The following is a 13791-nucleotide window of genomic DNA, read 5'->3' on the forward strand; positions in this document are numbered from 1 at the left end:
GCTCAGGAGATGGACCAGATAGGGGACACTGCAGAGAACCAAACTGGCCTTTAGGTTTGCTTCCTCTATACCATTCTACCAGCTCTGAGTACCCTTTGCATGGATGGCCCCAATTCAGCAGTGCTAAGTAATTAGCACTCTCCCAGCCCCAGCTACCTGAGCCAGTTCCAGAAAGACTAGGACATCTCCATCTATGTCCACCATCATCTGTGTGGCTTCCATCAGTCCAGTCACTGTGTATTGTTCTGTGACAAACAGATCAGAGGAATCAGTTGGGGCACTGGATGCACAGACAGATACCCTTGCAGATGCATACATTGTCCATGAGGTTGTAAGAAGGCCAAGAAGCTCTTGCACACGCTCTTTTATAGTTATGAAGGGAGAAAGGCTGCAGGGGCTTAGCTATGTGGCAAAATTAGCTGGGGTCCCAAAACCAAGAACAAAACTTCACAAGCCAAAGGAAAAAAAAGGCAGTCAGGGGAAATCTATTGAAATCTACTCAAACTTAGGGGGAAACCAGGATTCTATTATAGCAGCAGAAAATTAGTGGATGATACACTTAAATGATACCTAAGTATTTATGTTTCTTTGAATCTTGTTCTAAATTGTATTACATGATCCTTTAAATAAAATAGTTCTAGTAAACATTTATGCTATCCATTTTAATAAGTTCCATTTTTATAGAAAAAGCAAAATTGAGGCAGCTAGGTGACCAATGGATAGAGCATTAGATTGGAATCAGGAAGATCTGAGCTCAAATCTGGCCTCAGACACTTCCCTGCGTGTGAGCCTGGGCAGATCACTTACCCTCTTTCAGCTTCAATTTCCTCATTCATAAAGTGGGCATAATTACAGTGCTTACATCCTGGGTTTGTTGTGAGGATCAGATGAGATAATATTTGTAAAGCATTTTGCAAATCTTAAAGCACTTTAAAAATACTAGCTAGTGTTACATTTTTTTAAAACTTAGTTGGTCATGCCTATTGCAAGTATAGCTGTTATAAAAAGAATGAGTTGTTTAGTTTGTCTGACTCTTCAGTGCCCCATTTGGGGTTTTCTTGGTAAAGATACTAGAGTGGTTTGTCATTTCCTTCTCCAGCTTATTTTACAGAGGAGGAAACTGAGGCACACAGGGTACAGTGACCTGCCCAGGGTGAACTAGTAAGTGCCTGAGGTGAGATTTGAACTTATGAAGATGCCACCCTGCACCCTGTGGTGCACTATGGCACTTCCTAGCTGACAAAAGAATGAGCCCATGGTCCAAATATTATTCCTCACTTTGTAGCAACTACCAGAATTAGAAACACAGTAGGAAATAAATAGCCTTTGTAACAAAGTTCTGCCTTTGTATCATCACACACCCACCAAATCAGACACACTAACACATATTCCAGTGCACTCATGGGCCATAATACCAGAGGCAGGTGCGTGTTGGGGGATGGGGGTGTGGAGAACATATACAAAGCTCTTCAGATCTTTCTGCTGGTGTGTGGGGCGGGGTGCAGGGGTGCTCCTGATAAACCAAGTTACCTGTGAGAGCAACCAGGTGGGGCAAACACAGTCGGTTCGCAAGGATGATTAGCTTCATGTCGTCCAGGTCAGGGCTAGCACTGAACATGCCCGTGTAGAGGTATTCCAGCACAGCACGCATACAGCTCTTGCTGGTGTAAGGAAACATGACCTGGGGAAGCAAAGGAGTCCAGAAAAGAATGAAGCCTGCCCTGAGGAACACCTGCCTCGGGCTTGCCCAGAGGGTGGTACCACCCGGCCTCCATGCTGTTCAGCTGAAGTCTTACCTTCTGCAAAAAGCCAATACTTCCCTCTGTTAATTACCTCCAATTTATCCTGTAGATATCTTGTGTGTACATAGTTATCTACATGTTGTTTATCCTGCAAGCTCCTTGACAGCTTTGGTCTTTCTTTGTATGCCCTTAGTCCAGTGCCTGGCACACAGTAGACTGCTTGCCTGCTCCCACCCTGTCTGCCTTCTTCCATGGGACCCCACAGATCTGTCTCCAGTGGAAGCCTTGACAAAGACCCTATTTATATTGCATGTGCAGTTCCCCTTCCTAAGTCTTCTATCTGCTCAGAAGCCTGACCACCCTCCAGCCTCCTCCTTGTCTTCCTCCTCTAATTCATAAGCTTTGGAGACCTTCAGAAACCTTCTGTCACCAGCTCTGCTTGCCTCCTGCCTACTGCAAGGAACAAAGAACAAGAAAGCGTGAACCTCATGCCAGCTGGCTCCTTTTTCTGGTTTTGAATGCTATGGCCCTTGGCCCATGAAATCACTTCAGAGTTGTGCAGCAACTGAAAATGCTTTCTCATCAGACGTGTTCCTTCAGAGCTATGCGGGGGACTAGATAGAACCTTAAAGTCAAGCTGACTTCAGTGAGATCATGTGCAGAGAGCGGAGCAAAGTCATGGGCCCTTCTCATGATCCTTCCCCTGCAAGTCCTACTCATCCCCCAAAGTCCAATTCAGGCCCTACTATGAAGCCTTCCATAACTACTCCATTGGTGGTTGAAAAAGTAACAGAATACTGGTGGTGAAAGTCAAATGTTAACTGTAATTATAACTAGCCTACACGGATTATCTCTTCCCTCATGACCTTTACCACTTGAGTCTACCATATTACCTAATATTTGATGGTTTACCATCTAAAGTTATTTTCTCAGTCCCTCATGTCTTTATGAAGCATCTACTGTGTGCCCAGCCATGGCTTGGTGTGGTGAATACAAAAGAAGTATGAGACACTGACTCTGTCTTCAAGTAATTTATAGTCTAGTTGGGGTAACTGTACACATACATGTAAGTCCACCATGATAGTAAAAAAACCCAGCTTCTCTGAGATCCATGGGATTTGATTACAGTTGGTTACTGCTACTCTAGACACAGCTCCTTTCTTCCTGCCTCATATACTGGAAATCTTAGCAGACTTCCCATGGCCCATGCTTATATGGCAGGGACTTCCCCTTGCCTAGAGCTACCCATGGAGTCTCCTTGTCTGTGTCACTGAAGACAGGAAACCCATGAGACTATGCTTGGGTGACAACCTGCTCCCTTCTGATAAAATCATGGTCTTACTGTGCCATTGAATCATCATGGTAGGAAGGAGACAAAGGACCCTGGTGTCTTCTACTAGGAAGAGGGACACGAGTTTGGCAGAACCTGGATTTGCTGGGCTTCTTGGGGGGCTACTACTGACTTTCTCTGTACATGCTGTTGTCTGAAGACCATGGTATCCAAGCATCTTGCAACTTCCCTGATTATATCCTTGAATGTCCCTGCCTTTTCCTCCAGGCATCTCATATAGGGTCTTAAGTCTTTTTCAGTGTGAAGGCCATAATAAAGGTCTGTTGCTTTAAATACTACCAGTCTATATGACTCTTTTAGGAATGCCTCCTTTCAGGGACAGACTGAGACAAGAAGACCCTCTAAAATCCAGGCTCAAAATAAGTAAGATACACAGCAATATTACTGGGGTACAGAAGAGAGGGGGCTTGATTCAATAAGGCCTGAGTGACAGGAAAAGGAAAAGGTGGAACTTTGGCTAGGCCCTATAGGGAGGGGGGCTACCATCTGGACAGGGAGAAGGCACGAGGAAAAGCATGGAGTTGGAAGGATGGCACAGGAGGCAATGTGATACACCAGAAAGTGCCTGGGCTTGGAGTTTGAAGACTAGGCTTTGAGGTTAAGCCTTGACACATGTCAGCACTGTGATCACATACAAGTCACAAGCAATCAATCCCAGAATATCAGAGTTTGAAGGGACTTCAAAGATTCTGCAGTCTAGCCCAGGACTTTCAAGGATGGAGGGGACATACTGTCTCCTAAAGCAGCCCCATTCCACTTTTGGAAAAATCAAATTGACACAAGGGAAGACTTATGAACAATCTGAATCTCTATACGACTTCGTTTCTCCTAAAGAGAAAAGGCTAATGCCCTCTTCCACATGTGGTTTTTTGCTGTTTTGTTCTTTCAATCATATCCTACTCTTCTTGACCCTTTTTAGGGTTTTATTGGCAAAGATACTTGCCATTTCCTTCTAACACTCATTTTACAGGTAAGGAAACTGAGGCAAACAGGACTAAGTGACTTGCACAGGGTCATACAACTAGTAAGTTGTCTGAGGCAGGATTTGAATTCAGTTTTTTTCTGACTCCAGATCTGGCACTCTATCCAATGCACCACCTTGCTGCCCCGTCTTCCGCATGACAGTTCTTCAAATACTTGGTCGGCTACCATGTTTCCTTTTTTCAGACCAAACATCTCTCCATCCTCGTAATGGCATAAACTCACGTTCCTTCACCATCCCATCTAGTCATTCCAGCTTACCAATGTTCTTCATTAGAACTGAACTCAACATTCCAGATGTGATCTGACCAGAGCTGAAGCCGGAGAATGGCCAGCCCCTTATCTCTGGAAGTGATGTCCCTCTTAACCAGTCTGAGATCAAATTAACTTTCTACTAGCTTCCATCTCACCCTGAAGCCTCCTACTGAGTTCTGCCATCCACTCTGATGCCCAGATCTTTTCTCAGACAAACTGCTGTCTAAGCATGCCTCCCCCATCTTTTACTTTTGAAGCCAACTTTTCAGACCTAAATAGCAGGCTTTATACTGATTCCTTTTAAAATTTCATCTTAGTACATTTTCAGCCCAATGTTCCAGACTGCCAAGATTTTTTTTTCTAGATTCTGACTGTCATCCACTTGGTTAGCCACCCCTCCTTGCTTTGCATCATCTGCAAATCTGATCAGGGTGCCTCAATTTCCTTATCTGTAAAATGAGGATAATACTTGTACTATCTATCTACCTTACAGGGTGGTTATTGACCAAAATTTTTTTTAAATGCTTTGCAAATTTTAGCATTCCAAAAGAATGTGAGCTTCAAAACTGCTTCCTCCCAGTTCAGAGCCTCAGTTTCCTGTAAAATATGAATGCCTATACCACTTCTTTCATTCAGGGCCACTGTGCAAACTTCAAATCTATATATAAATGCAGCTATTATTATGGACAAAGAGTCAGCTTCAAGAGTGAGCCAAGCCCATTACAGGGGATGCTTCTAGTCTGACTGGAACAGAGGGTTGGAGCTAGGGCTGCAAAGGGAGAGACGCAGGGCTGGAAGAAGGCCTGGCATGCCAGGAAGGTGTTTGGACTTGATCCCATCAGCAATGGGGAATTGTGGAAGGTTTCTGAGATGAGGAGGTGACCCATATGTGACTGCTTTGGGAAGACTGGTTTGACAGCAGAGGGGTGGAGAATGATTTGGAGAGAAGAGAGAAAAGGTAGGGAGATGCACTAGGAGGCTGCTGTCATAGTATAGGTGAGACCAGTATGAGGGCCCGTAATGGCTCTACCAGTGCAGACTGATAATGAGGGTCTGTACTTTAGGAGACAGAAAGAAAAGATGGACGCAAGGCACATTTCTAAAGAAGCATCGATAGGTCTCAGAGTCTAAATGGATAGAAGAAAGGAAAGACTCAAAGCCCGCCAAGGTTTCAAGCGTGGGTAACTGGACGAATAGTAATGCTGTCAACAGAAATAGGGAACTTGGGAAAAGGGTTAGGTTTAAAGGCAAAAGGGATTATTTCTATTTTTGACCCACTGAGGAACCTCTACCTGTTTCATGTGCCTTTGGCTTTTTTCTCTCCTAGCCTACTTCTTTTAAGGACAATCTGATATCCCCACCATATCTAGCACAATGTGGACACATGGCAGGCACCTGAGAAGTACTTGCTAAGTGATGTCACAGGTGAGACAGGAGCCTCTCCCCTTCATGTCCCACTTCCACAAAGCCTCACCTCCCTTGTGGAGCTTTCCACAAATGGCCCCCCAAACATGGCAGCCATCCAGTCACAGCTGGAGATCAGCAGCGGCTTGTGGGCACTGATGGTCCCATCATCCAGGATGAAGGTCACATCTGCAGGAAGGAGAGGAAAGAAGGAGGTTAAAAGAACTCCCTCCCAGGAGACTTTGTATAAAAGTGCACAGTGAAGAGCCAGACAGGTAGAGCCAGGACAATAATTTACACAACAACAGTGATCCTGCAAAGATAACAACCAGTTGGAAAGCCTTAAGAACTCTGGTCCATATGATGACCAGCTGGAAGACTCATAATGGAAAATGCTACTCACTTCCAGAGTGAGAAGGGATGAACTCAGGGCAGATTGAAATATACATATCTATATCTATCTATCTATATATATACATATATATATACACACATACGTAAATATATTTTTTGACATGGTCAATGCAAGAATTTGTTTTGCTTGACTACACGTGTTTATAACAATTGTTGTTCTTGCTTTCTCAACAGGGGATGGGAGGAGGAGGAGGTAGGATAGAGAGAAGGTAGATCTTCATTTGGAAATAAATAAAATTTAACTTTAAAACAAAGAACTACTCTCTAGGTCTGCCAGAAGAGTCTGGCTAGCAATCAGAGAATCTCCTTAAAGTTGCACCTCCTCTAAGATCTGCGAGGACTTCCTTGCTCCTACCTCCATAGTACCCAAACTCCTGGAACAAGGACCCTATGATTCTTTGGGCACAAGACCTAGGGATTGGATAATGCAGCAATCCAAGGCATGAAAAATGGGTGTTCCAGTTACTTAACAGAAAAACTCTCGTTCCAAATTTCCCTCATCTTCACCCTTTCCACCTTCCAGAAGAGAGGAGATGCTGAGAGACAGGAAATGAGAGAGAAAATTCAAGGAATAATGCCATCAGATAGGAGTTATATAGCCTCTGGATGGTAAGAAAGTGTCCAAAGCACAGATAGAGAAGGGCTTTGCTTAGATAAAGTCAAGCAGTGATTGACTTTTCACTCACACACTGGCCCAGGTGGGACTGGGATAATGCTAACCTCCCCTCTGGTCATCATGAAGGAAGCCAGAGTCAACCAAGCTCCCAAAGGGGCACTATGAACCAACCAACACCCAACAGTGATGCAAGTGAAGAAAATCCCCTCTCTATCCCGACTCCTACTGCAGGTGTTCTCCCTGACTCTTATGACCATTTTGTCCCCCATACCTGAAAAGGTGCCTTTGGCAAGACACTCCTTGACCCGGTTGGTCCTACGGACATGGAAGGCCTTAGTGATCTCTTGGTTCATGAAGGCCTCATGGTTGAGAATGTTGGCCACCATCATGCGCAGATCAAACACTTCCAGCAGTTCAGCGATATGAGCGATGTGCATGAGATCGCGTTCATTCTCATCTAATTCCCCAGTGTACAAATACTTGAGCACAGCCCGGAATGGACCAGGCTGAATTGAAGCATCCATTTTCACCACCACCATCAGTCGTGACTTGTAGGTGAGAGGGTCATCTGCCATCTCCTCCTGAATGCTCACAAATGCGCGACTCCAGGATGAGAGTACCCGGCCACGCCCAAGCAAATAGCCAGCCCCATTGCCCCGAAGGATTCCATCACTTGTGGAAGCTCGGAGACCTGCTGGGCCAGGACCCCCTCCCTCATCTGTGCTCTCACATACATCAAAGCTGGCTGCCCGCAACAGGAAGTCCCGCCCATGGTGGTGGTGGTGGTGATGGTGGTGGTGGTGGTCAGAGTGACCTTGGGGTTCCTCTAATCGGGGATCCCCTGACCCAGAGGAACCCCCCAGCTCTCCTTCACTCAGGTCCATGAGAAACAGGTCATAGAACTTGGAGGAGGAGGTGGAGAGGTAGATCTTGTGAGCAAAAATGCGCACCCGCTCTTGCAGCACCAGGATGACATCCGCACAGAGAGGGTCCTCCAGGAGGTGGGCAGGACACTCCTCAGTGGTGGATGGGGGGTCTGGAACCACAATGATGGGCGGTGGGGGCTTGGGAGGGAGGAATGGAGCCTGGAGCAGGGGGCGTTGGACATTTCGCAGGTGAGACTTCCAGAACTGCAAGTGTCGACGCGAAATGAGGGCTGCCCGGATGGCGTTGTCAAAGACATCTTTGATGCCGAATTGAGCCACCACACTGGTCTCATAGTAGGGGATGCCCAGCTCCTTGGCCACCTCCCGGCCCTTCTCAGGAGGCAGTATTTCATTTGGCTTGATGGGCCTGGGTAGGAAGATAGAGAAAAATGGAGTTGTGGTAGAAGAGAGGAAGAGGTAGCTCCTTCCCTAAACATCTCAAAGGTCAAGGAAGTCTACTCAAGGTCTAGATCCAGTTAGGTAGGCCCTCCCACAGAATCTTACTTAGGCTTTTTTCACTCCTCCATTTGGACTCTTTGCTCAGGCTGTTCCCCTCTGCTCTTTCACCTATCCAAATTCTATACTTGTATTCTATAATTCTATACTTAAGGTTCATCCCAAGTCCTACCTAAATTTAACATACTAAAATTAACCCAGCATCCTCCTCCAGGAAGCACTCCCTGGGCAGAATAGCCCATAGTATCACTCTTTCCTTTCTCCTGGGACACTCAGCATCTATACCTAACCACTAACTTACCCCAAATTGCTATTTGTTTCAGATGTGTTTAATCTTGATTCTCCAACTAGATTTTGAGATTCTTGAGGTAATAAATACATCTTCTTGATCTTTTTTATTCTCCATAACTTTTAACACAAGGATGGCTCAATAAACATTTGCTGAACGAATGAATGAGCAATAGGACTGGGAAAAATCCTAGTTTCCAAACTCCAACTGAAACCAAGGGACACGGGGATAAAGACCTCATAGGGTGAAGCACAGACCACCTTGCCTGTACTCCTCACCTGGGGACATAATCTATTTTCCTCCTTTGACCTCCATTTCCAGCCCCATTCTCTGCTCTCCCACCTGCTTCCTCTCTCTTGATTCTTTCTTAGGTTGTCACTTTTGGTGCTCCTTTCAGAAGAAAGAGTCCCTGAAGTTCACAACACTTCCCTCCCATACTAGATGGCTCCAGGTCCCAGCCCCTCTACCTGGCCAAAGGGCGCCTGGCCCTATTGACAGCTTCCAAGTCAGCATAGCGTAGGTCCAGCTGGCATCCCACTAAGATAACAGGAGCCCGAGGACAAAAGTGCTTGATTTCTGGGTACCACATGGTCTTGACATGGTGCAGGGAATTGGGATTCGCAATGGAGAAGCAAAGAACCACAACATCGGATCTGGAGGTGTGGATGACAAAGAAGTAGGTGCCGTTAGGGGGTCACCTTTCTCAGAAATAAAGACAGTGTAACACATGCATGCACATATATATGCACGTATGCACAAATCTATATAAAGAGAATACATTTAGTAGAATCTCTGTGGGCACTGGAACAGGAACATCAGACATGAGTACCCTATCTACCCTATGGGAACTCTGAGAGTTCAGTCCCTCCCCTCTCCTTGGAAAACTCAAGCTTTAGGTGTCTCAACTCCACCTCCCTCCCCAGTGAAGGGGGAAAAACCCACCCACCTGGCTCCCTGCAGGTAGCCAGGGGCTGGTCCTACCTCCCGTAAGCAAAGCGCCGGTCTTTGTGGTGGTCTCCAAAGGTGTCCCAGAGACGAAGGGACACGCTGACATCATCTACTACATCCCGGGAACGTTCCAGCACCTTTGAGAGGGAGAAAAAGAGAATCTCTGTTTAGGATCCACCTAAAAATCAGCTAGAGGACGCTGGAAGTGGGGGGCTGCACCTGAACAATTCAAACTGTTTGGGTCTCCCCCAACTCCTCAACAGGGTAAAATAAAAAGCAAAGGCAACCTTTACAGCAAAAGAAAATCCTAAAAGTCCTAAGGTAGTAGTAGAGAAGAATGGGGTGGGAAGACTGGTGTTCCTGCCAGGCATCTGGTCCTAGCTCCCTTTACTTACCCACTGTATACATGGGCCAAAGGCTTTTTAATACCATCTGCACCCATTATTTTTTAATGTTCCACTCTTCTTTATGGTCGGTTGCACTTTCACAAATATTTCCTCATTTTATCCTCACAACATCCCAGGGGAGGGAGGTGTAAATGTAGCTATTGTCTCCATTTTATAGATTAGGAAACTGAGGCTAAGTGATGTGCCCAAGGTCATGCAACTAGCAAAGTGTCCGAGGCCAGATCTGAGCCCAGGTCTTCCTGATGCTGAGTCTAGTACCATATCTACAGCGCTGCTTGGCTACCTCATCTTTAAGAAAGAAGAAGAAGACACAGAGGGGATTGCTCTTCTGAACTCAATCCAGACCACCAAGGAAAACGCAGTTGAAGTGCAAGCAAGAGAAGTCCTGGACTTCCATATCATCTTGGACTACATGCTAGCAAAGGAAGAAAAGATAGGAAATAAATGGAAGGCATGGAAAAGCTATAGCCAAAGGAGAGGAGGGTTCAAAAGTCTTCCATGGTGATGAAATAGAGCAACTGGTGGAGTTAACCATTGTGCTCGACAAGGCAATTGGTTGTCCCCCATGCCTGGAATGCTCTCTCCTGCCTTCTCTCTGCCTTCTAATTCCCTCAATTCTCAACTAAAATCCCAACTTTCCAAGAAGTCTTTCCCCCTTCATTCTAGTATTTCTGGAATTGCTTTCTCCAAGTATTACCTTGAATTTATCCTGTCTATATCTTGTATGTAGGTAGTTGTTTACTTGTTGTCTGCCCCCATTAGATTATCAACTCCTTGAGGGAAGAAACCATTTTTGTCTTTCTTTGTCTCCCTAGCACTTAACCCAGTGCTGGGCACACAGAAGATACTTAATAATTCCTTGTTGACTTGACATGAGCTCATCTTCCTGAGACCATCTTCTTACAGAGCAAAAGGTGGGGAAAATCTAAGGACTTAACAAGAGCCTCCAAATCAAGTCAATATATACTACATACAGTACCTTGATATATAGTGATTCAAAAGCCTCTCCCCTCATTTCTGTTTGGTCTGGACCTTTTAGAAAAAAGCATACTGGAGAAAATATGATCTGTGATTAAGAATCTTCAAGCATTTCAAAGGTTGTCATGTGAAACAAGGATGTGACTTGTTCCATTTGGCACCAAAAGGCCAAAACAGAAAGAAGAGGTGAAAGCTGCCAAAGAGCTAATTTAGGGTTGATGTCAGGAAAGACAAGTGTTGTCCTAAAGGAGCACAGGCTGCCTGGAGAAGTGGCAGCTTCCTCCTCTGTGGAGGTCCTGGAGCAGACGCTGGACCACCACTTATATTGGTTGGACTGAACTAGAGAGCTACTGAGGTCTCTTTCTAACTCAAATTCTATGAAATAAAGGAGGCCAGGAACACTAATGCATTGTTGGTGGAGTTGTGAATTGATCCAACCATCCTGGAATGCCCAAAGGGCTATAAAAATGTATATACCCTTTGACTCAGGAATATCACTTTGGGGTATGTATATTTATAGCAGCTCTATTTGTAGTGGCCAAGAACTGGAAATCAAGGAGATGCCTATCCACTGGGGAATGGCTGAACAAGTTGTGGTATAAGAATGCAATGGAATGCTATTGTGCTATAAGAAATGAGGAACAGGAGGACTTCAGAATAACCTATGAAGACTTATATGAACTGATGCTGAGTGAGGGAAGCAGCATCAGGAGAACACTGTACAGAATTACAGCCACATTGTGCCATGACCAACTTTGATAGACTTGGCTCTTCTCAGCAATGCAAGGTTCTGGACAATTCTAAAAGGCTCACGATGGAAAACGCTGTCTACGTCCAGGAAAAGAACTATGAAGTCTGAATGCAGATCGGAGTGGACTGTTTGCTCTCTCTTTTTAGTTTCTTCTTTTTTTTGTGATTCATTCCATTGGTTTCATTTTTATCTTTGACTTTCCACCCAAAGAGAGTGTTTATTGAATGAAGGAAATGTAACACCCAACTACAAATATAAAAAGAAGATACAATGTAACTCTAAGAGTAATACAGTGAAAAGAGTCAGAGGACCTGGGTTCAAAGGTCACCTTGGATTACTACCTGGCTAACCCTGGGCAGGTGAGTCACTTAAATTTCTTGGGTCTCATTTTTCTCTTCTGCATAGTGGGGCGTGGGGGAAGAGGACTAAGTGACCCCCAAGGTTCTTCCAGCTCTATCTAGGTCTATTATAATATGAACCTAACCAAAATAAGCCGCTCTAAAAAATGGGAAATGGATAAAGATAAGGGTGCTGATAATTTCTTACAGAAACTTCAGCAACATAAAAAAGTTACTGCAACAAGAATGCCAGAAAAACCGAGAAACTGACTCAATCAACAAAACACTTGATGTTATCGGGGAGGCAGTGTGGTGAATTGGGCAGAATTTGGAGGTAGAGGGTCTAGTTTCAAATCCTGAATCTGCTACTTAGTAGCCATGTTATTGGAGATAAGTGTCTGGGGCTTTGGGTTCCTTTTCTGTAAAAAGACAGGGGTTGGACCAGATAACCTCAAAGGTACTTTCCAATTCTAAATCTATTACCCTATGATGCTACAGCCTGAGAACACAGTTCAAAAAGGAGAGAACGTACAGGGTGATGTGCTAAGTAAAAGAGGATGAGGAAAAAGGAAAGAGTTCCATAGATACCAGTTCAGCTTCCCAAGATGCTTTAGTTTAAATCAGATTTTAAATGACAGCAAAATATAGATAGATAGATAGACAGAGAGATAGATAACTGCAAAAGATACATAATCAAGGGAAAAAACAAAACCCTGTCGAGGTCCTGTAAGAATGGTAGCAAGAAGGCTAAGGTGAAAATGAGCTGAGGCTTGCAAAAAAAAATGCTGTGTGTAACAAAAAAATTTTGAAAGAGCATGTTTAGGTGCAAAAAGAACAAGGAGAAGATCGACCAGAAGTTGGTGAGGATGCCATAATATTTAAAAGATGACAAAGAGAAAATGGAGCTAGTTACTCAACAGCTATTCTACTTCCAATTTCTCTGGCAAGGAGAAGGATTTCCAGACTGGAAAAGGAACAACAAACGTACCTTGAGAGGGTCTGAAAATCCAAAGATCAGTAAGGAAACAATTTAGAGCTTCTCTAAATGAGTTCATATCACGTCTCTAGGCCAATTACATCCCAGGTTACCAGAACAACTTAGGGATATGATAAAGGAACTATTGACAAGGAGCACCAAAGAATTATGGACCACCAGAAGGGGAGCAAAGGCTGAATAAGGGCAAACCCAGCACTTTTCAAAGAGAGAAAGTGAATTCTGTACACCAATGATATCAAACTCAAATAGAAATGGGAGCCACTAAGCCTCTAATATGTGTTCTGCATATTGGCTTAGAAAACCACATATTAACATTATCTATGTTCTACTGTATTTTTATTTATCTTGCTAAATATTTCCCAATAATATTTTAATCTGGTTTGGTCTGCACTGAAGAATGTTGGTTGGGTGTGGAGGGAGTAGGGGGGAGGAATTAAGTAAAATTCTAGAACTCACTTGTTGCTGAGTTTTTAAATTTTTTTTTGTCTTAAAATATTATTTGTTACATGGGATGGTTCCTTGGGAGAAGACAGAAGAGATACTGGAGGAACTGTTGGTATATTTTTAAAAAGACCAATAAAATTTATTTTAAGAAAAGAAAGCAAAAAAATTCTGTAACTGATTATTAAGCAGTGTTTTATAAACATTTACAAAGAAAAAAGGCTAATTACTGGGAGCTAGCATAAGTTCACTGAGAATACATTACACTAGACTAGGTGTTCTTAAGCTGGGGTCCATGAACCCTTAAGAGGTCTGAGAGATTTCAGGAGATCCATAAACTTGAATGGGAAAAAATAATTACATCTGTATTTTCACTAACTTCTAATTGAAATTTAACATTTCCTTCAAATATTTAAAACATTATTCTGAAAAGAGGTCCACAGGCTTTACCAAACTGCCAGAGGATCCATGCCACAAAATACATCAAGAACTCCTGC

The 13791-nt window shown here is 44.0% G+C and overlaps 1 protein-coding gene across 7 annotated transcripts in view; it reads right to left on the reverse strand.

The window, feature by feature from the left end:
- RHOBTB2 (Rho related BTB domain containing 2) overlaps positions 1-13791 on the reverse strand; it is a 37969-nt gene that overhangs the window by 5303 nt on the left and 18875 nt on the right. For 6 of the 7 annotated variants that reach the window (XM_072634862.1, XM_072634864.1, XM_072634861.1 and 3 more), the window contains 6 exons: positions 9416-9519; positions 8902-9087; positions 7035-8056; positions 5804-5922; positions 1531-1681; positions 157-245 (listed from right to left, as the gene is read on the reverse strand). In XM_072634862.1, coding sequence (XP_072490963.1) covers positions 157-245; positions 1531-1681; positions 5804-5922; positions 7035-8056; positions 8902-9087; positions 9416-9519 — 1671 coding nt within the window. Of the gene's footprint in view, positions 1-156; positions 246-1530; positions 1682-5803; positions 5923-7034; positions 8057-8901; positions 9088-9380; positions 9520-13791 lie in introns of those variants that run through there. The other variant, XM_072634865.1, reaches the window with a different exon arrangement.

Source organism: Notamacropus eugenii, chromosome 1, assembly GCF_028372415.1.
Source record: "Notamacropus eugenii isolate mMacEug1 chromosome 1, mMacEug1.pri_v2, whole genome shotgun sequence".
NCBI classification, from domain to species: Eukaryota; Metazoa; Chordata; class Mammalia; order Diprotodontia; family Macropodidae; genus Notamacropus; species Notamacropus eugenii.